This window comes from Gasterosteus aculeatus, chromosome 13 (assembly GCF_964276395.1).
Source record: "Gasterosteus aculeatus chromosome 13, fGasAcu3.hap1.1, whole genome shotgun sequence".
NCBI classification, from domain to species: Eukaryota; Metazoa; Chordata; class Actinopteri; order Perciformes; family Gasterosteidae; genus Gasterosteus; species Gasterosteus aculeatus.
The window spans coordinates 22,621,075-22,645,996 of record NC_135701.1 but is presented as its reverse complement, the minus strand read 5'-3'; the positions used below and the strand labels follow the sequence as shown (position 1 = coordinate 22,645,996).

The 24,922-nt window shown below is 44.2% G+C and overlaps 1 protein-coding gene across 3 annotated transcripts; it reads right to left on the bottom strand.

Moving 5' to 3' along the window:
* Nucleotides 1-190: 190 nt before the first annotated feature.
* On the bottom strand, nt 191-24,922 carry LOC144386260 (protein NLRC3-like). Of its 3 annotated transcripts, none has more exons than XM_078086396.1 (10): nt 24,774-24,922; nt 21,013-21,100; nt 20,600-20,875; nt 20,239-20,274; nt 18,240-20,037; nt 17,491-17,664; nt 15,618-15,791; nt 13,254-13,300; nt 10,421-13,105; nt 191-3,453 (listed from the first exon to the last, which is right to left on the bottom strand). In XM_078086396.1, the coding sequence occupies exons 3-9, from the start codon at nt 20,868-20,870 to the stop codon at nt 12,048-12,050; spliced, it is 3,558 nt and encodes a 1,185-aa protein (XP_077942522.1). In that variant the 5' UTR covers nt 20,871-20,875; nt 21,013-21,100; nt 24,774-24,922; the 3' UTR covers nt 191-3,453; nt 10,421-12,047. The 3 variants fall into 3 exon arrangements, with proteins under 3 accessions (XP_077942522.1, XP_077942523.1, XP_077942521.1); XM_078086397.1 differs by having other exon boundaries at nt 20,600-20,870; XM_078086395.1 differs by lacking the exon at nt 21,013-21,100 and having other exon boundaries at nt 24,774-24,916.

Below are 24,922 nucleotides of genomic sequence, written 5' to 3'. Positions count from 1 at the left end.
GTCAATTCTTTGTTTGACAGGAAGCCAGTGTAAGAGAACTGGAGTGATGTGATCCACTTTCCTGGTCCTAGTGAGGACTCGAGCTGCAGCTTTTTGTTGTGTATTGTTAAGGTTTCGGAAGCTCTCGAGGGAGGACTCAATCCTTTGTTCTCGTCCCGGCCGGAAACGAGGACACGAATGAGTCAATTCGTTTAAATTCAAAAATCAAAAGTTATTTAATAACTGAACAACGTATTAGGGATTACAATTACAAAGTGAAATACTAAGCGAACAGTGGAATATTTCGCGAAATAGAGAATCCTCTGAGCAAGTCTGAAGTGACTTATCAACGCGGCTGCAGGAGAAGTTCTAACAGTCTTTTCCCCGCCATGGTCCTTTGAAACCTCTTGAGGTGTGTCTTCTTTGGTGCATTTGAATGTCATTGGCCTCTTCTCCAAAGGGCCACCTCCTCCATTGTCCCCTTCACGTCGAGGTGTGAAGCTGCAGCTGTAACCTGAAACCTCTCTGTCCTAGCTGTCCCTCAAATTCCAATGCACTCAATGTAGATACTGTGGCTTTATGCCCCAATGAGTGAACCCAACAAAGCATACATCGTTTAAGTTTTCATCTTATAACTAGTACACTTTAATTACAACAACCCATCACTAATGATCACCGTTCATCACACTTCATCATAAGATCTAAAACAGTTCATGTGGTTCAATTCTCAAGACATTTGCCTCAGTCGGCTGCCTTGAAATAAGTTGTTCATTTTATTACCTGACAGGAGAAAAAACTCCCAAAAAACCCTTTTTGGGGATAAAATTGGGAGAAATCCATAAAGAACGGCAATTGGCATCCGTCCCCAGGTTTTAACATCACATTGTGACAGAATGTTAATGTGTACAGTGTTTATATGATTTAAATGACTATGAATTGTGTTTGATTGAAATTGCATTCACTTCATCTAACATGTTAATGTAATAACTAATATCTAACATCACACAAACTATAATTCTAACACTAAACATTATTACACGTACTATAATTTCCTGACTAGGGGTGCACTTCTGGCTTAAATCCCTAACAATTCCCTCCTTGCTCACAGTTCACTGTGAGCATCTCTCAAAGACAGAAAAATTATCATACAGTCACATCCGTCAACAGTGATTGTCCCTCATCATCTACTCGCTACCGATTTCCCTGTATACTAGTCTCACTAAACACAATATCGATCAATCCCTGCAGGAATCCAAGGATGCAGGAGATGCAGCTTCATCCGTAGTGGACTAGATCATGACTGTAACACAAGAAGGGTTAACGCAGACAGGAATGCACTTTTCCGTTGTGCTATAATACTGACAAACCCGTTGGTGAGAGGATTGTCGTCGCCTTAGTTGTCTGCCAGCTGCTGGTTCGAGCTGTCAGTCCAGCCAGTGCTTTGGACTCCGATCCGTCAGGCGCTGTATTATTGGGAATGAAAGTACAACAGGCAGATCCAAACATTCTACAGACTCCTCCCTTCTCTGCCAAGATCATGTCCAGTGCCATTCTATTTTGCCATGCCATCAAACTAGTCTTATCCAACTGCTCGTGGAGCCCTGTTATGGCATCCCGGGTGAAATTTATGAATCGCTGCTGGTTGTAGTATATGTAATTAATCCAGTCTACATTTTTATTGATTGTCACCCACCAGAAGAAAAAGGATTCTATGCCGCTCGCAATTTGATTCCTGGCTTTAAACTCATCAGGCACCCCTCTGGGCACCCCAATGGCATCTAAGTACACATGACTATCAAATGAGCCCGCAGGACTAGTGGATCTCTTCGCTCTCCTGGCGACGTGAGGATGTGGTGAAATCAAGTCTTGAAATGTGGTCTCCTTCACTGGAAAGACATAGAATGGCATGATAAGCTGCACTAATGCACAAGTACCCGTCCAATTAGCTGGCAGCGTTGGATAAATAACCTTAGTTCCACACCACCACCAGAGGTCGGCTCTGGAAATCGTCTGATTCAACACACTTGAATATCGAGTGACATTAGCAAACTGAACTGTGGTACAGTTTACTCCTACAATGTCACCTACTTTTATCCCTCCCGTAATCTCTGATACTATGCAATCAAATGTACCATCTGGAACCATAAATTGAGGTGGCGTGCTCAAGGTAGCTGGCGGATAATCCCATTGGAACTCTAGACAAGTATGGTGGACAGGCTGAGTCTGCAGGACAAAGAGCTCCAGTATACATTTGAATATAGGGCTTATTGGTCTGAATCTGGAACGTACAGGAGTGGGCATAGGCCTAGGTTGAGAACACACTATACAATCTGTACTGTGCATGTTTGTGGCAGTATACTGTACCCATTGGAGCCATAGATTAGACTCCGAGAATCCAGTTTCCCGTCTTACCACACCCTTCCAAGAAGTGTCAGCTTCAGCTCCAACCTGATCAGCAGTGGATTCCTGTTTGTTAGCAGAGGGTTTAACAACAATCTTAAACACCCCTTGTGGGCTTTCAATATCGTATGTCCCTCCTTTCAACACGTATAGTCCACTGTCCCCCAATTCTGGATTTTCCAATGTGATTATTAGTGGATTGCACAACCCTCCCCCACATTTAGCCAAATCTGGATATCGGTTTTTCCGCATCGTTAAACGGGTTTGCAGCCCAGGTTTAGGACCAGTTTTGGATGACTTCCATCTACCAGTGTGTGCGAACTTCCATTCTGCCTCCTCGCAGTCACAGCCGTACTGCTCCACTGGCTTACCAAACCTGACTCCTGGTCCACATCGGTTGGTGGTGGAACACAAGTATTGGTCCGACCTCCAAAACCTGAGGTCTTGGACTCCGCAGGCTGCAATATCACAATAATCAAATTGAACAGATGCAGTTATATTTTCCTTGAATGTCAACGTGAGAGCAATTGCTGCTTGGATGTTAGGTGGTAAGGAAACATCTTGTCGACTGGGATGGGATAGATCACTTACAGACGTCATGTCATCGTCACCTGTGTGAACAGCTGCACTTCCCCGAGCTGAACTTGAACCCCCTACTACCAACTGATACTTACGCTGTGGGCGAGACATTTTCTGCTGCTTTGTTCCCTCCTGTGTCTTTTGGCTCTGAATTAACTTGCCTGGTATTTAATCGGGTCTCCGCAAGGGTCTGGCTTGGTGCCTTAGCAGGTGCACAATGTGTGAGATGATGCCAAGTGGCTCCCGCTTTACCTTTCACCTTTACCGAGTGTGATGTTGCCAATACTATCTCCCAAGGACCGGTCCACCTTGGATCACTCCACTTGCGTTTATGGGCCTTAATCCACACCCGGCTTCCTGGCGGTATGACTGGAACCTGCTTCCCTTGGCTGGCGGCTGTCTCTGCGTTCGTCACCTTCGTCTCCTTCCTAGCTACTTCTGCACAGTCATGACCACCCTCAGTAGGTGGCAATCCAGATGTCATATTCACACCTTCTGATGTGAAAGAGAGTTGGGGCTGGGTCAATATACCAGATATCCTAGCCCCTCTCATAGCTGTCAGAGTGAAAGCTTGTGTGTCTAGATAAGCTACAACACCGTGGTCTGTGTGGACTTTCAAAGGATGACACATTACCAAGTATGCAGTCTTCTGTACCGCTCGAGCTATTCCGGCCAAATGTCTGGTGCAGCCTACTTGTCCTAGTTCTATGGGATCTAATTTAGAACTGTGATAAGCCGAAACCGCTCTCCCCTCCTTCTGTCCAAATGTTCCCCCGTGAATGTGTCTAATGCTGCTTAGTTTTATCTTGGTGATGCTTGGTCATTGCAACCGAATAGCCGCTCCGAATTCAAAATCCTCAAGTTCTGTTACTGTAATATTGTTGGCGTATGTTTGTTTGAACATTCTTATCATATGTGTTTATCAAGTGTCCCAGCAGTTCCCGTTCCTTCTCTAATCTGGAAATTGTGTGTCACATTAGCTCAGTGTTTGTGGATTTCTTCGTTGTATGTGTGTGCCTATACTTCTCCTCCTTGATGTTCCTCTGTTGGAACATCTGTTGTTGTCAGCGGTTTGGTCAGATGACACGTAGCTGTCATCCTAGACGTGTGATTAAGCTTCACGCTCCCTCCTTGGACCTCGGATCACCTCAGTTCCTGTGAGCAGACTGCTCTGCTAACCGGAGGTCCCATTAGGACAAGATTCCCCAATCGGACATTCGTTCCAGGAAGAAAAGTTCAGGTTGGATCTTCCTGCGTTGGCCATCGTCTGCTGTTATCCCAAAAATGCCACTTGAGTAGCTAAACTCTAACATCTAGTGTTTTCCTATAACCATTCTAATCAATTTGTGAGTTGTTTCATTGATAGAACGACTGTATGTTCTTCTTAACACCTTAAATCAATGTCATCTACACATCTCTGTTGGTTGGAATCTTATGATTGTTTTTCACTGCATGCAATAATGTTCCCAAATCGGCAGATACTCTAGTTGTATTCTGTTCTCCCCCAGTCCCTCATGTTGAGGTAGGTGTAAAAGCATCCCTTCACATAGCCTTTGGTGATGCTAATCAACCCCAGGCCACCTCCTGGCTCATCTAACAATGTCGTAAAACCCCCACAACGCCGTTTCTACTGGGTGTCGTTGCCGATCTGGACCGTCTCGCATTGGAGTCGCCTGCTCCTAACTGAAAAGCAAAACATAGTTAACAATTGCCATGCACATGTATTCGAGGAAAAATGTGTCAGTAAATTTATCATAGTGAAATAATTCCCCCCATACCAACCGTGTGTGATTCTTAAACCTGTTGGGTGACTCTGAGATGAAATACAACCTGTGGATGGATTTTATGGCTCCGACACTTCCCCAGGATTCCTCCTCTTATCAGTCGTTGGTTTAGGGAGGTCTGCTCACTCCCTCCTCGACCATGAGTCGCCATCCCCTTTCAACCTCTGCATCCACTTTGAAATCTATCCTCGTCCCTAATTCACTCCCATCTCAGCATCTGCCTATTGTTTCTCCTACTGGGAGCTAAACTCCCAACAAAGTCATCATTTGTCCCGACTCCTGATGTTCACCTGATGGTGGAAGGAGTTCCCTAATGAACATAATAAACACACATACCTACCTACTACTACAACTGAAGAATTAGCACCTGGATGACACTCACAAATGTTGCTTTCTTAGAAGGAGAAATCTCTTCTTTGTTCTTGCTGTTTTGGTTTTGTTCCCTCTTGTTCAAATTCACTTCCTGCAAGTCACTTTGGATTAGAGCCTCAGCTGAATGAAGAATGTGATGCGTTGACGTAAAGAATGCCTCTGCATATCTTTATCTGCTCCTAGAGTATTTACACATTGTTTTGGAAAATTGCCTTTCTCAAACGGCCTTGTTTCCAACCGATTTGAGGAGCCATTCATATATAGAAATTTGGAATCTTCGACATAACTGATTATTGACCCCCATAGTCAACTCATGAAAAATTAACACCAATATTGCCTTCGCGTCCCCGTTCAATGATCTCTTTGAGTTTTTTCTTGTAGGTCTCACCCTCATGGTGTATGACTGTTCCATGTCTTCATCAACTAATTGACCAACCAAGTTCTCTTTGTTCATTCTAACCTCGAAGCATTCTGCTCATTCCAAGTATACACAAAAATATTACCTCACATTCTCACCCTCACAGTCAATTTCTTCTCCTTTTACCTTCAGCCTGTTTGCTCGGTCATGATGACCTTTGAAAACCTATGCATTTCTGCATAACTCTTCAACCTGTTTTCCCATTTTTACCACTTCCCCATTAAAATAAACCATTCGATGGCCTCACTGAAGGCCTCCATCATTATAGTCAATTTGCTGACCTTTGCGACCACTTTGACAAGTGGTCGAGCATTTGCAGTATCAGTCTCTAAAACTTCAACCAATGTATCAGAATGTGAACCCCAAACCCCTGTAATATAAACAAAAGGTTCTCCAAACCCTTCAGGGTCATAAAACAACAATGAAGATTGTGAGTCCCTGATCCCAAAAAAGTATCAGGAGATAATAAATCAACTTAGCATCAGACCCATCTGTTCCAGACCCCCCTCCAGTGTTAATCTCCACTTTTATTGCTCTTCAGCCCAAAAGCAAAGCAGAGGGTGGGAGACGTGTCTGTTACCTGCAAACACAAACTCAGCTCATGCTCAGCTTGATCCAATCCATTCATTCATTACTGATAGATCACTAACCTCTCATGGTTAGCGTATCCAAATGTAAGGGTGTACTACTTTCTGAACATTACAGGATGACCGTCTGTAACAAATTTCCATATTTCGTGTACTGGTGCTATAAATGTTCCTTTGATCAGACATTTGCTTCAATCATCAAGATACTGTATCAAGTGTATCGTGCACTATACACTCAATAGCAGCACTCAACAATTTACCGCCCATCTCTGAATTCAGGAGGAAACTCGAAAAACTACAAACATTAATCCAAAAAATCGACAATATATACAACAACTCCCCCAATTCCTTATCACCTTCATTCCTCATTTAAATCTTACACAACCTTGTATCTTAATTTCAATGTCTGATTTCCTTTTTTTAATCAATCTTCCCTACGGGTTTAAGTCTAGTTTCAGCTGACACTCTCAGCAGTCCATAATCTCTAGTCTCCTCTTCCTGGAATGTGAGTCGTAAACCGTGGAGGCCGAGGGTGCTTATCTGAGCTGTTGGAAAGCGGCGGGGGTCGGTGTGTCACCAGTTAGTTGTTTAGGGCTCGTCTGCTTTGTCTCCATCAAAGCAAGTGGTATCTGTTGCTGTGGTCACCACATATGGGGAGATTGAGGCTGGGGTGTGCCCAACCTCTGGTTCTGCCTGGACTGCAGTGAGTTGGGAAACCTTCCTGGAGGAGCATTTGACCGTGTGTTCCCTTCATATTTCACTGGACACGTTCTTGACCAATGTCCCACCTGCCCACATATAAAACACACATCAACCCCATACCCTCCTTGGTAGTATCCACTCCCTCGGTTAGATTCACGGCCTCTGTCTCTCCCTCTGTACTTTGGTGGTCGCTGGTATCCTCTCAATTGGTTTCTCACTGCTGGACCTACGGTTGGATATGTGGCTTCTGGAGGAACAGGGTATTGAGGTTGTTCATCTCTCACCGACAGTTGTTTCCTGACTCTCTGTTTTTTCGTTGCTTCTGCATCTGCTGCTGCCAGTTGGATCTTCAGGAGTCGATGCGTCATCGTCCCCAGTTCTTCTTGCCTCCTTGTCTCCGCAGCTCTCTGTATTTTGTATAAGTGGGTTAGATGGTCTCTCCATGTGCTTTCATCCATGTCGTCCAGTCCCACTACTCCCTCCAACGCTGTTTGAACAGCCTGGGGCAAGCCTTGCTGCACAGTGTGTCGCCAGGTTACTGCAGTAGATTTGTTATTGTCGTGTCTTTCTCCTGTGGCCAAATGCCATTCTGTTTCTGCTCTCCTCACATATTGAGAGATGTCTTCACCTTGTTTCATACTCAGACCCATCAGGATGGACATACTTGGCTTTGTAGGCCAGATGTTTCGCATTGTGGCCCAAAATACTCCTCTGACCTTATCAAATGGAGCCTCATCCTCTTGGTTGGTGGTTCCCGCTCTTGCTTCTAAGGCTCTTAGGTTGACTGTTCCCTCTAGACGGGCTATTAAGGCTCTCATATCTCCAAGACCCAACTTATCTTCTATTGTGTATTTTTCAAAGAGCAGGATCCATGGGTTAGCTCCTTCTCCCAATGGCGGCAGTCCCTTCTCCAGCGCTTCCATGTCCCGATGACTCCAGGGCACAAACTCGCTCTGACCGTTGGCTTTTCTCAGTAGTGGGCACTGTGGGACAGGGGAGGCTGCAGGTGGCTCATTTCTTATAGGGAGAATATAGTCTGCATAGCGTTCTGGAGTCTTCTTCACCAGGATACAATGTCTATTGTGATGACATCCTCCATCAGCAACCTCTCCTTCTTTGTCGTTGTTTGGATGGGTCCTCTGCACGTGTATTTTGATAGTCAGGAGTCCTGAAGTAATATACAGCTCCTCTGCGGCCTCCTGGTATTCACTTGGTGTTTTACGGCCATGTTCACAGCTACCTGCTTCCTCCTCTCTGGCCCTGCCAAGCAGTTCCTGAGTCGTAAGCGCAGCCATCATGCAACCTGGAATACTCTAAACAACCGCTATGCTGTCCCTTCTGTCCCAGGTGTTACTCTGTCACTAACTGTAAGAAAAACCCAAACTAAGTCACCCCTAGCAGCTGTCCGAGGAAATGTCAAATTGAACTATCGACCAGAATCGACACAGTAAAACAAATAACCAAATCTAAAAAGTAAGGAGGGCAATTTACAACATCAAATCAGTTCAATAACTGCTGTGTAATTTACTAAAATTATCCTGTTAGACCACTAAGTTAAATCAACTTATCAGTACCTCTAACCTCAAAATCAAATCAATCACGGAACTGTAAAAATTAGTATAATCAATGATCAATGCAAAAGACTATGATTACAATTGTACAGAGTAAAAAGAGAAAGAATTAATTATATCTCAAATCAAAACTCAATCTTCATTCAAAATTCAAAAGTCTAAAAATTAAACTTCAATAAAGTTAATCTTGATGTCTAAAAATGAATTACTCCAAATTATTAATCAAGGTTACAAAATTAATCAAAGTTATGATGATACGGTCAAACTGCCGGCAATATTAATCAGGTATCAGGTATCAAGTATAGCAGAAGCACTCCCCCACAAATGTCGCCCGAGATTATACCACAATATAAACAATGATCCACCCCCAACCCAGAGACAATGCAATGACAGTCAATCTGGTTTCAGCTAAACATTAGGGATCGAAATCAAACAATTCATAACAGGTCCACAAATGCGCCACATCAAAATTAGCTCAATCTCCAATTTCAATCCAAAATCGATGCAGAACTATAGTACAAACCAAATTCAACGTGACATTACAGCACTTTAATGTTTCAAATAAACGTCAACACCAATCCAGATATCCGTCAAGTTGTCTTATCAATCTTTACACTATCCTAGTTAGTAAAGGCAAATGTGCATCAAAGTCAACGTCCGAACACGGAGCAAGTGAGGAAATTGAACTCCCCCCTCTTGTAATTCCCTCTACATCCACCAGATGGCACACTCAGGGGCTTCCCCCCCACGATGTGCACTTACTCCAACCAAATGTGGCGCTGTTCAGCCGATAGCTGAAGATCGAACACAGAACTACCAAAGAGGAAGTGCCTCACACCTCAGCACATGGATCGTAAAACGCTGTGTGCCGGCGTAGCAAAGAACAATGGGCTCAAGCTAACTGCTAACCCACAACGTGGTCAAGCTATCAGCACCCCGCAAGCCCCGCTATTTCCCCAGTGGAATTACCAATGAGACCCCGTTAGCCGCTAGCAAGGCAGCCCACGTGGTCCGGGTTGGACTACTCACCAACACCTTAATATGCTATGGTTTTACAACCCGACGCCGGAGATGATCAGTCTCCAGTTCGGATTCTATACATATATATACACTGTTAAACAATCACATACACGTAGTAAACATAATTCGGAACATCTATTCATCAATCAAGCACATGCACCCCGCAACTCAAACACTCACGCACCACGTACTAACACTCACTCACACTCACACCAGCATTCAGATGTATATACACTATCATTTACACTAAAGCGCATATCCGCCACCCACCCCCTTCTAGACAACCTATATACCTAATTCATAGGATTTCTAGGGAGTGGAAAATGTTAAGCAGATCTTACCAGTCGATGCTGGATTTCTCCTTTACTATAACCTCCACCAGTCGCCGCTGGATTACCTTAACCAGTCGCCGCTGGATTACCTTAACCAGTCGCCGCTGGATTACCTTAACCATAAACTCAACCAGTCGCCGCTGGATTTCGCGTAAGCCAATCCCGTAGAGCAAGCTCCCCCCCCCCAATCTATTAAATCCTGCAATACCTAATTGTGAAGGACTTTATGCACAGAGAGGGGAAATGAAGAGAAGAGTCTTCTCTAAAGACGCCGTAATTATTGTGGGAAACCTAGTGGACAACATGCGCATCGTCACACCTCATGCGAACCCCCTAACCAATCCCATACGGGTCTACTTCTATGATTTTATCCTGCTGGTCTTTATGTCTCAGCAGACCAGTTCGCCGCCTGGATTTTTCTAACGCTCTAAGTGTGTACCTGAACGCACCAAACGCGCGTGTTTGGAATTTCTAAAAGCCGGCTCCCATTCGCATTCACTTTGCAAAAGTATGTCCCCACTGTTATTCAATATCAGCTTATTATATTCACCCAAGTCATTAATGTACTAGCCTTTAGTCTTTAGCATCTAAGGCCTTGCCTCATGGCCGACTGCCAGCACCACTCTAAATCTTCCTAAACCACCTATCACAGAATTCATGAAAAAGTTTGTTTTACCTTGTTTGTACCCGTGGTACTTGCAGTCAAACCTCTCAGCAATGCCTTCCCCCAACGAGAGCCCCACGTTGGGCGCCAACTGTTAAGGTTTCGGAAGCTCTCGAGGGAGGACTCAATCCTTTGTTCTCGTCCCGGCCGGAAACGAGGACACGAATGAGTCAATTCGTTTAAATTCAAAAATCAAAAGTTATTTAATAACTGAACAACGTATTAGGGATTACAATTACAAAGTGAAATACTAAGCGAACAGTGGAATATTTCGCGAAATAGAGAATCCTCTGAGCAAGTCTGAAGTGACTTATCAACGCGGCTGCAGGAGAAGTTCTAACAGTCTTTTCCCCGCCATGGTCCTTTGAAACCTCTTGAGGTGTGTCTTCTTTGGTGCATTTGAATGTCATTGGCCTCTTCTCCAAAGGGTCACCTCCTCCATTGTCCCCTTCACGTCGAGGTGTGAAGCTGCAGCTGTAACCTGAAACCTCTCTGTCCTAGCTGTCCCTCAAATTCCAATGCACTCAATGTAGATACTGTGGCTTTATGCCCCAATGAGTGAACCCAACAAAGCATACATCGTTTAAGTTTTCATCTTATAACTAGTACACTTTAATTACAACAACCCATCACTAATGATCACCGTTCATCACACTTCATCATAAGATCTAAAACAGTTCATGTGGTTCAATTCTCAAGACATTTGCCTCAGTCGGCTGCCTTGAAATAAGTTGTTCATTTTATTACCTGACAGGAGAAAAAACTCCCAAAAAACCCTTTTTGGGGATAAAATTGGGAGAAATCCATAAAGAACGGCAATTGGCATCCGTCCCCAGGTTTTAACATCACATTGTGACAGAATGTTAATGTGTACAGTGTTTATATGATTTAAATGACTATGAATTGTGTTTGATTGAAATTGCATTCACTTCATCTAACATGTTAATGTAATAACTAATATCTAACATCACACAAACTATAATTCTAACACTAAACATTATTACACGTACTATAATTTCCTGACTAGGGGTGCACTTCTGGCTTAAATCCCTAACAGTATTGATATTAAGTTTATTCCTACGGGGCATCCATATTGAAAACGGAACCGGCACTGGATGCTGGGTATTGTTTGTCTCATGCAACGTCCATTAAAAAGAACACCCGTTATATTCCTACAGGGTCTCATGTCCAATCATTTTGTTGTATTTGTAGAGTCTGCTACACAACACTTTCTGCATGTAGATGCAACAGCATGTAGATGTTAAACAGAAGAGGCCCCAGTGTTGAACCTTGGGGAACACCATTTTCTTCAGCTCTGATGTGTAATTAGCTACAGATACAAGTATTTTCGGTCTTTCAAGTAGGATTCAAACCAGTTAAGTGCTGTGCCACAGAGTCCCACCCCGTTGATTAGTTTATCCAGTAGTATGTAATGGTCGTCTGTGTCAAATGCTGCGCTGAGATCCAGTAATACTAAAACAAAAATTCTGCCATTGTCTGTGTTTAAGTGGATCTCGTTGAAAATCAAGAGCAGTTTCTGTACTGTGGTGCTGTCGAAAGCCTGACTGGAAGGCATCAAAAACATTATTTGCGCCCCAAGAAGTAGTTTAGCTATTGAAAAAACGCTTTTTCAATTATTTTACTTAAAAAAGGCACCAGGAGGAGACTCTCCCTCCTGCAGAGAACACAGAGACACTGAGGAACCAGGACTGGACCAGAAAGCAAAGCCAGGATAAAGAGGTTCAGTGAATGTTGTGTTGAAGGTGTGGAGGTGGATCAGTGTGTCAGAGGAGACTCTGAAGAAGGACAGAGAGCCAACAGGACAGTCCACATACACTGCTACTCTACCAGAGGAGGAGGAGGAAGAGGAGGAGATGCGTGTTACTGTCTTATTGTTAAGGACATAGTAACCTTTATCAGAGCATCTCAAACTCCAGGAGTGATCATTCCTTCCAAATAAACAGTCATTACTGTCTCCTGTCCTCCTGATTCCTCTGTAACTCACTGATACATCAACTACTCCTCTCCACTCGACCTCCCAGTAACAGCGACCAGTCAGACCAGTTCTACACAGCAGCTGAGGCCTGAAGTCAAATCTGTCTGGATGATCAGGATATGACTGATCCTCTTCCCCCTCCTCCTCCTCCTCATCGTTCTCTTCCTCCTCCTCATCGTCCTCATCCTCATTCTCATCCTCATTGTCCTCATCGTCCTCCTCATTCTCCTCCTCAACGTCCTCATCGTCCTCATCTTCATCGTCCTCATCCTCATCCTCATCGTCGTCATCCTCTACCCCCTCCTCCTCCTCCTCATTCTCCTCCTCATCGTCCTCATCCTCATCGTCCTCATCGTCCTCATCCTCCTCCTCCTTATCCTCATCCTCATCGTCCTCATCCTCATCGCCCTCATCCTCCTCATCGTCCTCCTCTTCATCATTCTCATCCTCATCCTCCTCATCCTCCTCCTTATCATCGTCTTCATCATTCTCCTCATCCTCATCCTCCTCCTCATCGTCCTCCTCCTCATTCTCATCCTCATCGTCCTCCTCATTCTCCTCCTCATCGTCCTCATCCTCCTCATCATCCTCCTCATCGCCCTCCTCCTCCTCCTTCCACATATATGTCACCTTCCTGTTGTTGTCAGACAGTTTGAGTCTTCTGTTTACTGTGTTTGTGTCGATTGTGAGTTCACAGGAATCTGATGAGAGAACAAGACACAATACAGCTGCAGTTATTAATCATGTGTTCATCTATTAAGACTTTGATGATGACATCACAGAGGTGAATGAGTAATGTCAGTGTGAAGATGGTTGAATCTTCATGAATCAAACTCAAAGCACACTTACACTTCCTCAGACCTGGTCTCAACCATCGGACTCCAGCAGGCTCCACCCTGAAAGGAGGAGGGGGGGTCAGAGCAGCATGGAGACATGGACATTACATCACTCTCATACACACAGCTTTGTCCTTCATGTCCACATGGACCACCTCTTCTTCTACTGCAGTGGAGCTTCTTCTGATTGGCTGATGACCACAGCTCATGATGTTCATTATTCATCATCTATTATTATCAGTATTATACTGACCATCATCTTCCATTTCACTCAGTTTCCTTCAGCAGTCAGTGAATCAAATGTTTAAACCTGCTTCAAGTGATTTCTTTGTCCACTTGTGGTTCAGTGTAAATACAACATGTAACATGTGATCATCTTCTAAAGTAGTTCTGTCTAACATGAGATCAACCAGGTGCTTCCACATCCAGCAGGTCTACATCAACATGATGGTTCATCAGGAGTCTTTGTGTCACCTGGTCAATGGAAGTCCACTATTCTCTCTCTTTTAGCTCTGGTTTTGGTCTCCACCACCTCCTGAGGGGAATATCTGTGTCTCTAGCTTCTGAATGTTCCTCTATGTTCCCCATCTGGTCTCTGACTCAGTGTGTCTGCGGTTTGCTGCTCAGCAGTGAACTGTGGCTTCATCACAGCATGTTTGATAAAAACAGCTGCTGCTGGAAATACGGACACTGAACCAAACAGGAAATGAGCTGCACAACCAAAACTAGGAGCTAGTTTTAGTTGAACCAGATGTCAATCATCAGGATAATCGTCTTACATCAGAAGGCGGAAGAGTCGATCACCGAAACCAGGATTTTTTAACAGTATAACGACAAATAAACTTAAAGGAAGAGCGTCTTTTTTCTCCGCTGACGAGCAGGAGATGATCATGAACACATATGATGAGATAATATGTTCATTTGAATCATTTCTGTCGGATGAATTTAACGTATTATACATATTTTACGTTGTTCATTCTGTATGACCATTCCTGTGATGTTGTGATGGTTTCTGGACAGAGGATGCCACATGTGTACAGACTGTAAAGACACATGAGGCTAATTTGCGATATTGTGCGATACAAAATAAAATAAAATGAATATAATCATGGCAACAACTGACAGCGACCCCCTGCAAGGCTACAAGCCCGACAAAGTATCACACACAAGTTAACGTTATGCGTGTTGGTAAAATGTAACGGCTCATTTAAGTGCCTCGTGACTCTAATCAGACAGTTTATATTTCTTTAAATGTGTCTGTTTGCAGGAGGCTTCATGGAAGATCATCATCCAGTTTATTATATGTGTGTGAGTGTGTATGTGAGAATCATTACAAATCCATCGTTCATAATCAGTCATTTGATCAATTGAAGCAGTGAAATGTGGAACATCCAGAAGTTTATTTAAGCGACAAATAAACCAACAGAACTTTACGAAGAGCACGACATGCAGCGGCTTTCCAGATGTTCTCTGCATCGCAACACCGTACAGACAGGACAGTTTGAGACAATGTGTGAGAGAATGAGAGACAATGTGTGAGACATGAGACAGTCTGCGGGACAGTGGACGCTCGGCTGCAGCGTGTGGTGTTCATCACGTAACGTAACGGGGAAATCTTCTTGTAAATAAATCATTCCTTGTCCTCAGCATCTGCAGCGCTCGTACAGGACGTCATGGTGACGTCATAACGGGTCTCTGTGATGTCATAGAAGTCTCTCCCTATAAAACGTTCATCTAACTGATGTCGCGTGATGAACTAATCCAGCAGCTCAGATGAACCTGCGCCGGAGCAGATTCAAGTTTTCGATGTGTTGCTATGGTGATTTAGACAAACCTGCTTCGGGGAACCGGAAAGCCTAATCTGCGTCATCTCATCCTGAAGATAATCCGGCTAACTCAGTTAGCCACGTACGAGGAACAGGGCCCTGATCTAGACGGTTTGAACAGGTGTTTTTTTGACTGTCTTTTAATAATAACTACTGGACTAAAGGACAACACACACTTGAGGCAGATGATGAGCATCTAAACATCAGAGCGTTGTTTGATAAGAGCCCACAAACCTGCGGCTTGACGACGTTAACTCATAACCCACGATGCCGTCAACGTGTCAGGAGACACCACTGTCCTCTCTTATAAAGTGGAAACAAGACTCCAGAGAAACAAGCCTTTCATCACCTTCCTCCCTGTATAGCCTCACCTGGCTACTGTTCCTCACTACTTCTGTATGTATTGATGGTCTGGTGTGGGACACAACCAGTTTGAGGTCCTGGTAGTTTGAGGTCAGCTAGGTGTGTCAGGGTCATATTAACCAGGCTGACAGTGTGACAGAGAAAATGTTTCCAACTCGACCTCCTCTACCAGACAGGCCTCTTCATACCTGAGAGTCTCCAGTCTGCAGTGAGGATCCTCCAGTTCAGCGGACAGCAGCTTCCCTCCTGAGTCTCCTGGATGATTGTAGCTCAGGTCCAACTCTCTCAGGTGGGAGGGGTTGGAGCTCAGAGCTGAGGCCAGAGAAGCACAGCCTTTCTCTGTGATCAGACAACCAGACAGCCTGCAGACACACAAAACAACCAAAAGGTCACGTGATCGGAGGGAGCTTTAGGGCTGGGAGGTCACTGCAGAACGGAAATACTGTCGGCTAGTAAGAGGTCATATTACCATTGTTACTTACTGGTTTTCCAGACACAGCCAAAAGCCCACTAATGTACATCAACAATCTGATATCATTACTGATCGATCTCCAATATTTCTATTTTATTGAAAATATAGTCTAACAAATGTTTATGGAAATATTTGGTAAAATACATGTCTGAAGGAGGCAAGAGTTAACCCTTTCCTGAAGAAACCCACCCTCAACCCTTCTGAAGAAAACAACTACAGACCGGTCTCTCTTCTTCCCTTTTTGTCCAAAACTCTTGAACGTGCGATCTTTAACTAACTCTCCTCCTATCTCCAACAACCTCCTTGACCCCCACCAGTCAGGCTTCAAGGCCGTTCCACAGAGACTGCTCTCCTTGCTGTCTCAGAGCAACTCCACACTGCTAGAGCCGCCTCTCTCTCCTCTGTCCTCATCCTTCTGGACCTCTCTGCTGCATTTGACACAGTCAACCACCAGATCCTTATTTCCTCCCTTCAGGAACTTGGTGTCTCAGGCTCTGCTCTCTCTCTCTTCTCTCGTCCTACCTCGACGGCCGCACCTACCGGGTAACCTGGAGAGGATCTGTGTCTCTTGTCCTCTTAACACTGGAGTTCCTCAGGGTTCCGTCCTGGGTCCCCTTCTCTTCTCGCTCTACACCAACTCTCTCGGCGCTGTCATTCGCTCGCATGGCTTCTCCTACCACAGCTAATCTGATGACACCCAACTAATTCTCTCCTTCCCTCACTCGGATCTCTGCCTGTCTAACTGACATCTCTCAGTGGATCTGCTCACCATCTGAAAATCAACCCCGACAAGACTGAACTACTTCTCTTTGTGGCATACGATTCTCTAACCCAGGACTTGGCGGTCAACTTTGGCAACTCTGTGTTAATGCCCACTTTGACTGCAGGAATCTCAGCGTGACACTCGACAGACAACTCTCCCTGACTCCCAACATCACTGCGACACCATGATCCTGTAGATACTCGCTCTACAACATCAGGAGAACACGTCCTCTTCTCACTCAGAAGGTACTGATTCAGGCTCTTGTCATCTCCCTCCTGGACTACTGTAACTCTCTCCTGCAGGTCTCCTGCTACCACCATTCCACCTCTGCAGCTCATCCAGAATGCAGCAGCTCGAGTGATCTTTAACCTTCCTAAATTCTCCCACACTCCTCCACTCCTCCGCTCTCTTCACTGGTACCGGTGGCTGCCCGAATCCAGTTCAAAACATTGGTGCTCACGTACCATGCTGTGAATTTACATCTTCAGACTAAAGACACACCTCTTCAGACTCTGCCTCCACTAAAACACTAACAAACAAACTAACAAACTGTAGCACTTAAATTGTACGTATAATGGTTCTTATCTATAGCAAATTGTAAATTGGCTTATTTGATGAAATTGCACTTTCTTGTTTCTTGTTCTTTTGAGTTTGTATCCTTATGGTTGAAATGCACGGCAATTGTAAGTCGCTTTGGATAAAAGCGTCAGCTAAATGACATGTAATGTAATGTAATACGTATTTGAACTATGCAAGCAGAAAGAATCTTATGAAAGTCAGAAATGTACCATTGATGTAAACAAAGTCCCATTAATTGATTCCTGACCTGAGAGTCTCCAGTTCACAGTGTGGACTCTCCAGCCCAGCAGACAGCAGCTTTACTCCTGAATCCTGCAGGTTGTTGTTACTCAGATCCAGCTCTCTCAGACTAGAGGACTGGGAGCTGAGGACTGAGGACAGAACTTCACAGCTTCTCTCTGAGAGGTTACAGCCACTCAGCCTGAAGAGGCAACAATCAACAAGAAGAAAGAACATTTGTGTTAAAAAAAAAGATCTTTGATAATGAGTTTGAACTAAAATAAAATCATTATGAGCAAACAACATTTGTTCAGTAAGAGTTTTTACAGTTGTTCTTTTTGTACAGAAGAGAGGAAGAGGAAAACATCAGTTGATTTTGTCTGCTGTTAACATGAAGTACTGTAGTATCAATATCAGGATGAGGCAGGAATATTTAATGTTGGTAGTTGGTAAAATACAAACTTAGGCTTCTCTATCCTCAATCTGACTTGTTTCAAAGAAAGATAAACAAAGAGAACCAAGTGAGTGTAAAAGATAAATTAATCTTCATCTTCTGATTTCATGTTTTCTTTCTGAATCAGAAATAAACAACCATCAAACTGTCAGCAGATCGTCACTGTAGAGACACACGTTAAAGTCTTCAGTCTCTTTCCTACCTATGCTTTTCTCCTTTTCATTCATTAATTATATCAAACAAAACATCACAAAGCCTGAATAAGGAGAACAGATAGCAGCATATTTCATTTCTGATGTAGGAATCTTACTCTCTGTACTTACAGAGCTTTGTTGGAGGCTTTGACCACTGGCAGCATCCTCAGAAGAGCCTTCTCTGAAGCAGAGTATTTCTTCAGCTCAAACACCTCCAGATCTTCTTCTGATGACAGTAAGATGAAGACCAGAGCTGACCACTGAGCAGGAGACAGTTTATCTGTGGAGAGACGTCCTGAACTAAGGGACTGTTGGATCTCCTCCACGAGAGAACCATCATTCAGTTCATTCAGACAGTGGAACAGGTTGATGCTTTTCTCTGGAGACACATTCTTACTGATCTTCTTCTTGATGTACTGGACTGTCTCCTGATTGGTCTGTGAGTGACTTCCTGTCTCTGTCAGCAGACCTTGTAGGATACTCTGAATGGTCTCCAGGGAAAGACCCAAGAGGAAGCGGAGGAACAAGTCCAGGTGTCCATTAGGACTCTCTAAGGCCTTGTCCACAGCACTCTGGTAGAGACGCAATGGTTCAGGTTTGTCTTTAGAGACTTTACACAACAGGGAGGTTTGTTCTTCTGACAGCAGATTGACACCAGAGCTGAAGAAGGTCAGATGGACATAAAGAGCCGCCAGAAACTCCTGAACACTCAGATGGATGAAGCAGAACACCTTGTCCTGGTACAATCCTCTCTTCTCTCTAAATATCTGAGTGAACACTCCTGAGTACACTGAGGCTGCTCTGATATCGATGCCACACTCTGTCAGGTCGGATTCATAGAAGATCAGGTTGCCTTTCTGCAGCTGATCAAAGGCCAGTTTTCCCAGAGACTCGATCATCTTCCTGCTCTCTGGACTCCAGTGTGGATCCGTCTCAGCTCCTCCATCATATTTGACCTTCTTTACTATGGACTGAACCACCAGGAAGAGGATGTACATCTCAGTCAGGGTCTTGGGCAGCTCTCCTCCCTCTCTGGTGTTCAACTCTTCCTCCAGAACTGTAGCACTGATCCAGCAGAAGACTGGGATGTGGCACATGATGTGGAGGCTTCGTGAGGCCTTGATGTGAGAGATGATCCTGCTGGCCTGCTCCTTATCGCTGAACCTCTTCCTGAAGTACTCCTCCTTCTGGGGGTCGGTGAACCCTCTGACCTCTGTCACCATGCCAACACACTCAGGAGGGATCTGATTGGCTGCTGCAGGTCGTGTGGTTATCCAGAGGCGAGCAGAGGGAAGCAGCTTCCCACTGATGAGGTTTGTGAGGAGCACATCCACTGAGGAGATCTCTGTGACATCAGTCAGGATCTCATTGTTGAGGAAGTCCAGAGGAAGTCGACACTCATCCAGACCGTCAAAGATAAGTAGAACCTGGAACTTCTCAAACCTGCAGATTCCTGCTGCTTTGGTTTCACTGAAGAAGTGATGAACAAGTCCCACCAAGCTGTATTTCTTCTCTCTCTGCACATTCAGCTCTTTGAAGGTGAATGGAAATATGAACTGTATGTGCTGGTTGTGTTTGTCTTCAGCCCAGTCCAGTGTGAACTTCTGTGTTAAGACTGTTTTCCCAATGCCAGCTACTCCCTTAGTCATCAATGTTCTGATTGGTTTCTTCCTTCCAGCTGAGGCTTTGAAGATGTCTTCTTGTCTGATGGTTGTTTCTGGTTTGGCTGGTTTCCTGGATGCTGTTTCAATCTGTCTGACCTCATGTTCTTTATTGACCTCTGCAGTCCCTCCCTCTGTGATGTAGAGCTCTGTGTAGATCTCATTCAGAGAGGTTGTGGTTCCTGCTTTAGCGATCCCCTCAAACACACACTGGAACTTCTTCTTCAGGTTGGATTTGAGTTCATGTTGACAGTTGGTGATAATCACTGAATAAACAAAGAAATAGATGACAGGTGCTTTACTTTAATGGTATGATATTTTCCTTGGATTAAGCTATTGGTTTTACTTTGCTGCATGTCTATCTGAAGCTTCCCAGAATACTGACTGTGAGAACTTCACAATTGAGAACTATGAAATGGAAATAATTTAAGTGTCAATATTTAGACGGTTGTAGGAAAAGTCTTCACCTTGACCTCCATCTCCTCCCACGGGATTTGGTTTGCCTGAAACAAGATGTTTTCTGTGATTACTTTGTACATTTGTCTGTGCTCTAATTCAAACCTACACTGTTAATGTCGAACAGTACCTCATGTTGAATTTACACCAATTACGAGACTCGATTTATAGTTTTGTTTTTGATCCCTCCTCCCAGGGTGGTGCCCCACTATTAATAACATTTATTAAGAAGGTTATTGACGTTAATAATCTAATGTCAGGTATTTAGTGATCATACTTGCATGTGACCAAACATGCTAATGAGATTCTTCTGTTCTGTTGTATCTTTATCGTACACATCTGCTGTCTTTCTTCCTCTTTTTAGCAACTTACCCGTAGAGTTCGTTTTGGATAATTTTTCAGCCAGATCGTTCATTTGCATTTCTTCCAAAACCTTCACGGCCACCTGAACAGAGTCTGTGTGGTAGCACCGCACCATCAGGTCCACTGTCTTCATCCTGTCTGCGTTCTGCAGGTCACAGGGTGGGATTGATCGGGGGTCTTCTGGGCTTGAATCATTCTTCAGGTACCACTTGAACCGTTGGAAGTCCTCCTCCTTGAGCTGCTCTAAAGTTTTGAGGATGTCCTTCTTGACTTTCTCCATCTGTCCTTTTTAAAGACACACAAATAAATATCAACATAGAGAACATTTACAGCTCTGCATTTAAAAAACAAACCGCAGCGTGTTTTAAAGATGGAGTTAATTAGTTTGGATACACAATAGAATTCTTCCTCTTTCTAAGCACCTCTGATGAAGTCAGCGTTCTCTTGGTGGACACAAGTTGGATGAATCTGTGAATATTGGCGAAGTTTGAAGGCAGTTCAGAGCTTCACCTGCAACAACAGTGATGCAGTGTCATTTATCAAACAAAATCAATCAATTATCAGATAATCAAGAAGCGGTAAGTATATGGAGCCAAATAAAGGAAAGTCCTTTTCTGAACTCTGAACTGATTTTGAAAAGGCGAATTGAACTGTAAAATTTGAGATTTGATCTTGAAAATTGAAAACGGCAAAACTGCTTGTTCCTCCTCACTGAGAGCAAAACACTCGACTAGATCACCACTCTTTTGCTTAAAATAATGGATAAAATATTCATTATCATTCTTCAGGGCAGCACGGTGGCGTGGTGGTCAGCACTGTCGCCTTACAGCAAGAAGGTCCTGGGTTCCACTCCGCCCAGTGGCCTTTCTGTGTGGAGTCTGCATGTTCTCCCCGTGTCTGCTTCGGTTCTCTCTGGCTTCCTCCCACAGTCCAGAGACATGCTCTGGGGATCAGGTTGATGGGTGACTCTAATTTGCCCGTAGGAGTGTGAATGTGAGTGTGAATGGTTGTGTGTCTCTGTGTAGCCCTGTGATTGGCTGGTGACCAGTCCAGGATGAACCCTGTCTATCACCTGAAGTTGGCTGGATGGACTCCAGCCCCCTCGTGACCCCGTGTGCAAAGATGGATGGATTATCATTTTTCACTGTTACGGGTGGAGGTTTTTAATGAAAGTCTGGCCTCCATACCGATGTCCTGCCGCAGAGCGGTGATAACACTACTGCCAAAAAAGGGGAACCTGCAGGACATCAGCAACTGGTGTCCTGTGTCTCTACTGTGCGTGGATTACAAGCTTCTGTCCAAGGTCTTTCCCTGCAGGCTGAGAGAATTTATGGAGCAGATCATGCATCGGGACCAGACCTACTGTGTGCCCGGCAGGTCCTTGTTAGACAATATCTACCTCATTCGAGATGTTTTGGAGGTTTCCAGCTCGTTGGGTATTAATACTGGTCTGATTTCTCTAGACCAGGAAAAGGCTTTTGACCGCGTTGAGCACAACTTCCTCTGGATGGTCATTGGGAAGTTTGGGTTCAGCGCTGGTTTCATATCTAAGATCAAAGTGTTGTACAGCGAGGTTGAGAGTCTGCTGAAGAAAACGGCAGTCTGTGTGCTCCTTTTAGAGTGTATAGAGGAGTCCGGCAGGGTTGTGCTCTGTCTCACTGGAACCCCTTCTCGGCAAAATACACTCTAGCCTGGAGGGCCCAGTTGTACCTGGTTTTAGTAGAAGAATGATTTTATCAGCGTATGCCGACAACGTTGTTGTTTTTATTAATGACCAGAGTGATGCAGACCTTTTAAATAACGTCGTGAAAAGTTTTAGTAAGGCATCGGCAGCGAGGGTGAACTGGAAGAAAAGTGAAGCCCTCGCTGTCGGTGAATGGCGTGGCAGCCTCCCAATTCGTCCCCAAAGCCCAGTGTGGAGGAAAGATGGTTTTAAATACCTGGGGATTTATCTGGCACAAGAGAACATCGTCCAGAAGAACTGGGAGGGGGTCACAGAAAGAACTGAGGAAACGGCTGCTCCCTCAAATGTATTTTAAAGAATCGGCTCTTTATCTCCTCAGGTAGAATTTTGGTTTTAAACAACCAAAGTCTCACCTGCCTGGACCCTCCCTCAGGCTTCCTTGCCAACTTACAGAAGAAAATGGTGGATTTTTTTGGGGGGGGTCTACACTAGGTGCCAAAAGGGGTGCTGTTTGTCCAACAGACTGGGACCAAATGGCCCCACAGTGGAGGATTTTATACAAACCTCCCCCCAAGAAACGGACTGCCGACCTCCAGTGGAGAATTTTACACGGTGCTGTCGCCTCCAACGCTTTTATTTCTGTTATTAATCCCACTGTTCTGAGCAGATGCCCCTTCTGTGACCTCCGAGAGACTATTTATCATGTTTTTACTGAGCGCAAGAGACTTGCGAGTTTCTTCTCTTTTAACATCGGTTTTTAGTCTTTTTAATGTGTTTTTTACAGAAAAGATTTGTATCCTGGGAGCTGCCTACAAGAAAGCAGAAAAAGAAAAATGGCAGCTCCTCAACTATCTTTCAGGGGAAGCCAAAATGACAATTTATTTAGGTAGGAAGGCCAGAGTGAAGGGCAGAGAGGGGCAGGAGGCCAGAGCAGTGTGGCTGGTGAACATCAGGGCCAGGCTCTGGCTAGAGTTCCGCTTTTATAAACACATTGGAGACGTAGACACTTTTAAACAACGTTGGTGTTTTAATGATGTTGTGTGCTCAGTTGAAAAAAATGAATTGGTGTTTGCTCCTGTTTTTATGGCATTTGTTTATTAAAAACAAAGCAAGGAAACCTGTGACTTTTAACACATTAGCAAAGTTTTGAATATGTAAAATAAATTAAAAAAAAAAAATCTCTCACTCTCTCTCTCTCGGCATCATGACTGGCACTACCAGGTGAAACCCCTTACCGAGCGGGCCTGGAAGCCAGGGAGGTGTGCAACTTAGTGTGTGTGTGCTGGTAATTATTTGCTTCTACTGTTGGACAGTATGATTTTGAGTTTGAACCTGATAAGGAGAGTTTCGTGAAATAAATCTCTCTCTTGGGTAAAAATTCCTTCTTTTATAGTTTATTTTCATTTGTTATTCCCCGACGTCCCTAGACATCAGTCAAGGGACGTAACATTACCTTACATCTTTTTTTATCTTTAGGTTCTTATATTTTTAGGTTCAAAAAAATGCTCTCTGTTATGGCTCAGGGGGCGTGTCATCATGAGTGACAGCTTAACAAAGAAGGCTGAAAACTCAACCGTGTTGCCTTCAGGAAGCGTAGGCACTGTGGTAATTATGAATCCACACCTTCTATACACCAGATTGGCAGCAAGATAATTTACACCATTGACAAAGTTCTGCTAAGCGAGCTGTTTTGGACCCTATAAATGACAGAATAAGACCATGAATCAATGTCAGATTGTAGCTTGTTAATGTGTCCCTCGTGATTGGACGCACCTTAATGCCACGCCCATAAGCCATGTCAGGGTCAAAAGTGGGAAAATAAGATTTGAAATACAAAATCTACAATTGAAAACGAAAAGACCTCAAATACAGAAAAGTATAAATGTGAAGAACTCGTTCTCTCTGGACTTTGGCATTCCTGCATGTTATCCATGGTTCCATTAAGCTTTCCAACACATTAAACTAGTGGAATAAATTGCTCAATCACATCTTATTGCACATACAGTGACAAATGTACAAGCTGTTTTTCTCCTCAACTGAGTTGTAGCAGCTGGTCGACTACAACCTGTTGATCAATGAGAGAAAAACTGAACACTAAAGAAAACACAAACACATTCAAACACTATAAAAAGTGACTAAATGTGTTTAAAGCAGATGAAGAAATGAACATGAAGCTTTGTGGACTTAAAGGACTGAATCAGCAGGTGAGAACAAACAGAGCGTCTCTCAGGTGTGTTTCAGGAACAAAGGCCCAGGTGAGCTCTGTGGTCCCTGCTGGGTCCTAGTGCCCCTCCGTCTGCTACCTTCCCCTCCTCATCAGTAACAGTCCTCACAGACCCCAGATCAGACTGAGCTCCTCTTCTTCATCACAGTGTCATCATTCAGACTAACAGCAGCTTCTCTCTGCCTGCTCACATCATCGCCTTGTTTCCCAGCTTTAAACAATCACACGTTCACAACCATCAATGATGTCATTCAACCAATCACAGCTCCACTTACTGAACTTGTAGACATGAAGTTCCTCAGTGAGCAGCTCTCTTCTGTCCTCAGCAGGTCCGTGTAGAAAAGGAGCTTCGTGCTTCACTTCAGCTTCCATCAGACGGAGTGAAGTGTTGCAGCTTGTTAAAGCTTCTTATCTTTAATCAGAG

Excerpts from the sequence above, each read along its gene's own strand:
- LOC144386260 (XM_078086395.1), bottom strand. The coding sequence starts at position 24,870 with ATGGAAGCTGAAGTGAAGCACGAAGCTCCTTTTCTACACGGACCTGCT. Across the intron at positions 20,275-20,599 it reads ATCCAAAACGAACTCTACGG|GCAAACCAAATCCCGTGGGA; the intron begins GTAAGTTGCTAA and ends ATCTTGTTTCAG. Across the intron at positions 20,038-20,238 it reads GGGAGGAGATGGAGGTCAAG|TGATTATCACCAACTGTCAA; the intron begins GTGAAGACTTTT and ends TTGTTTATTCAG.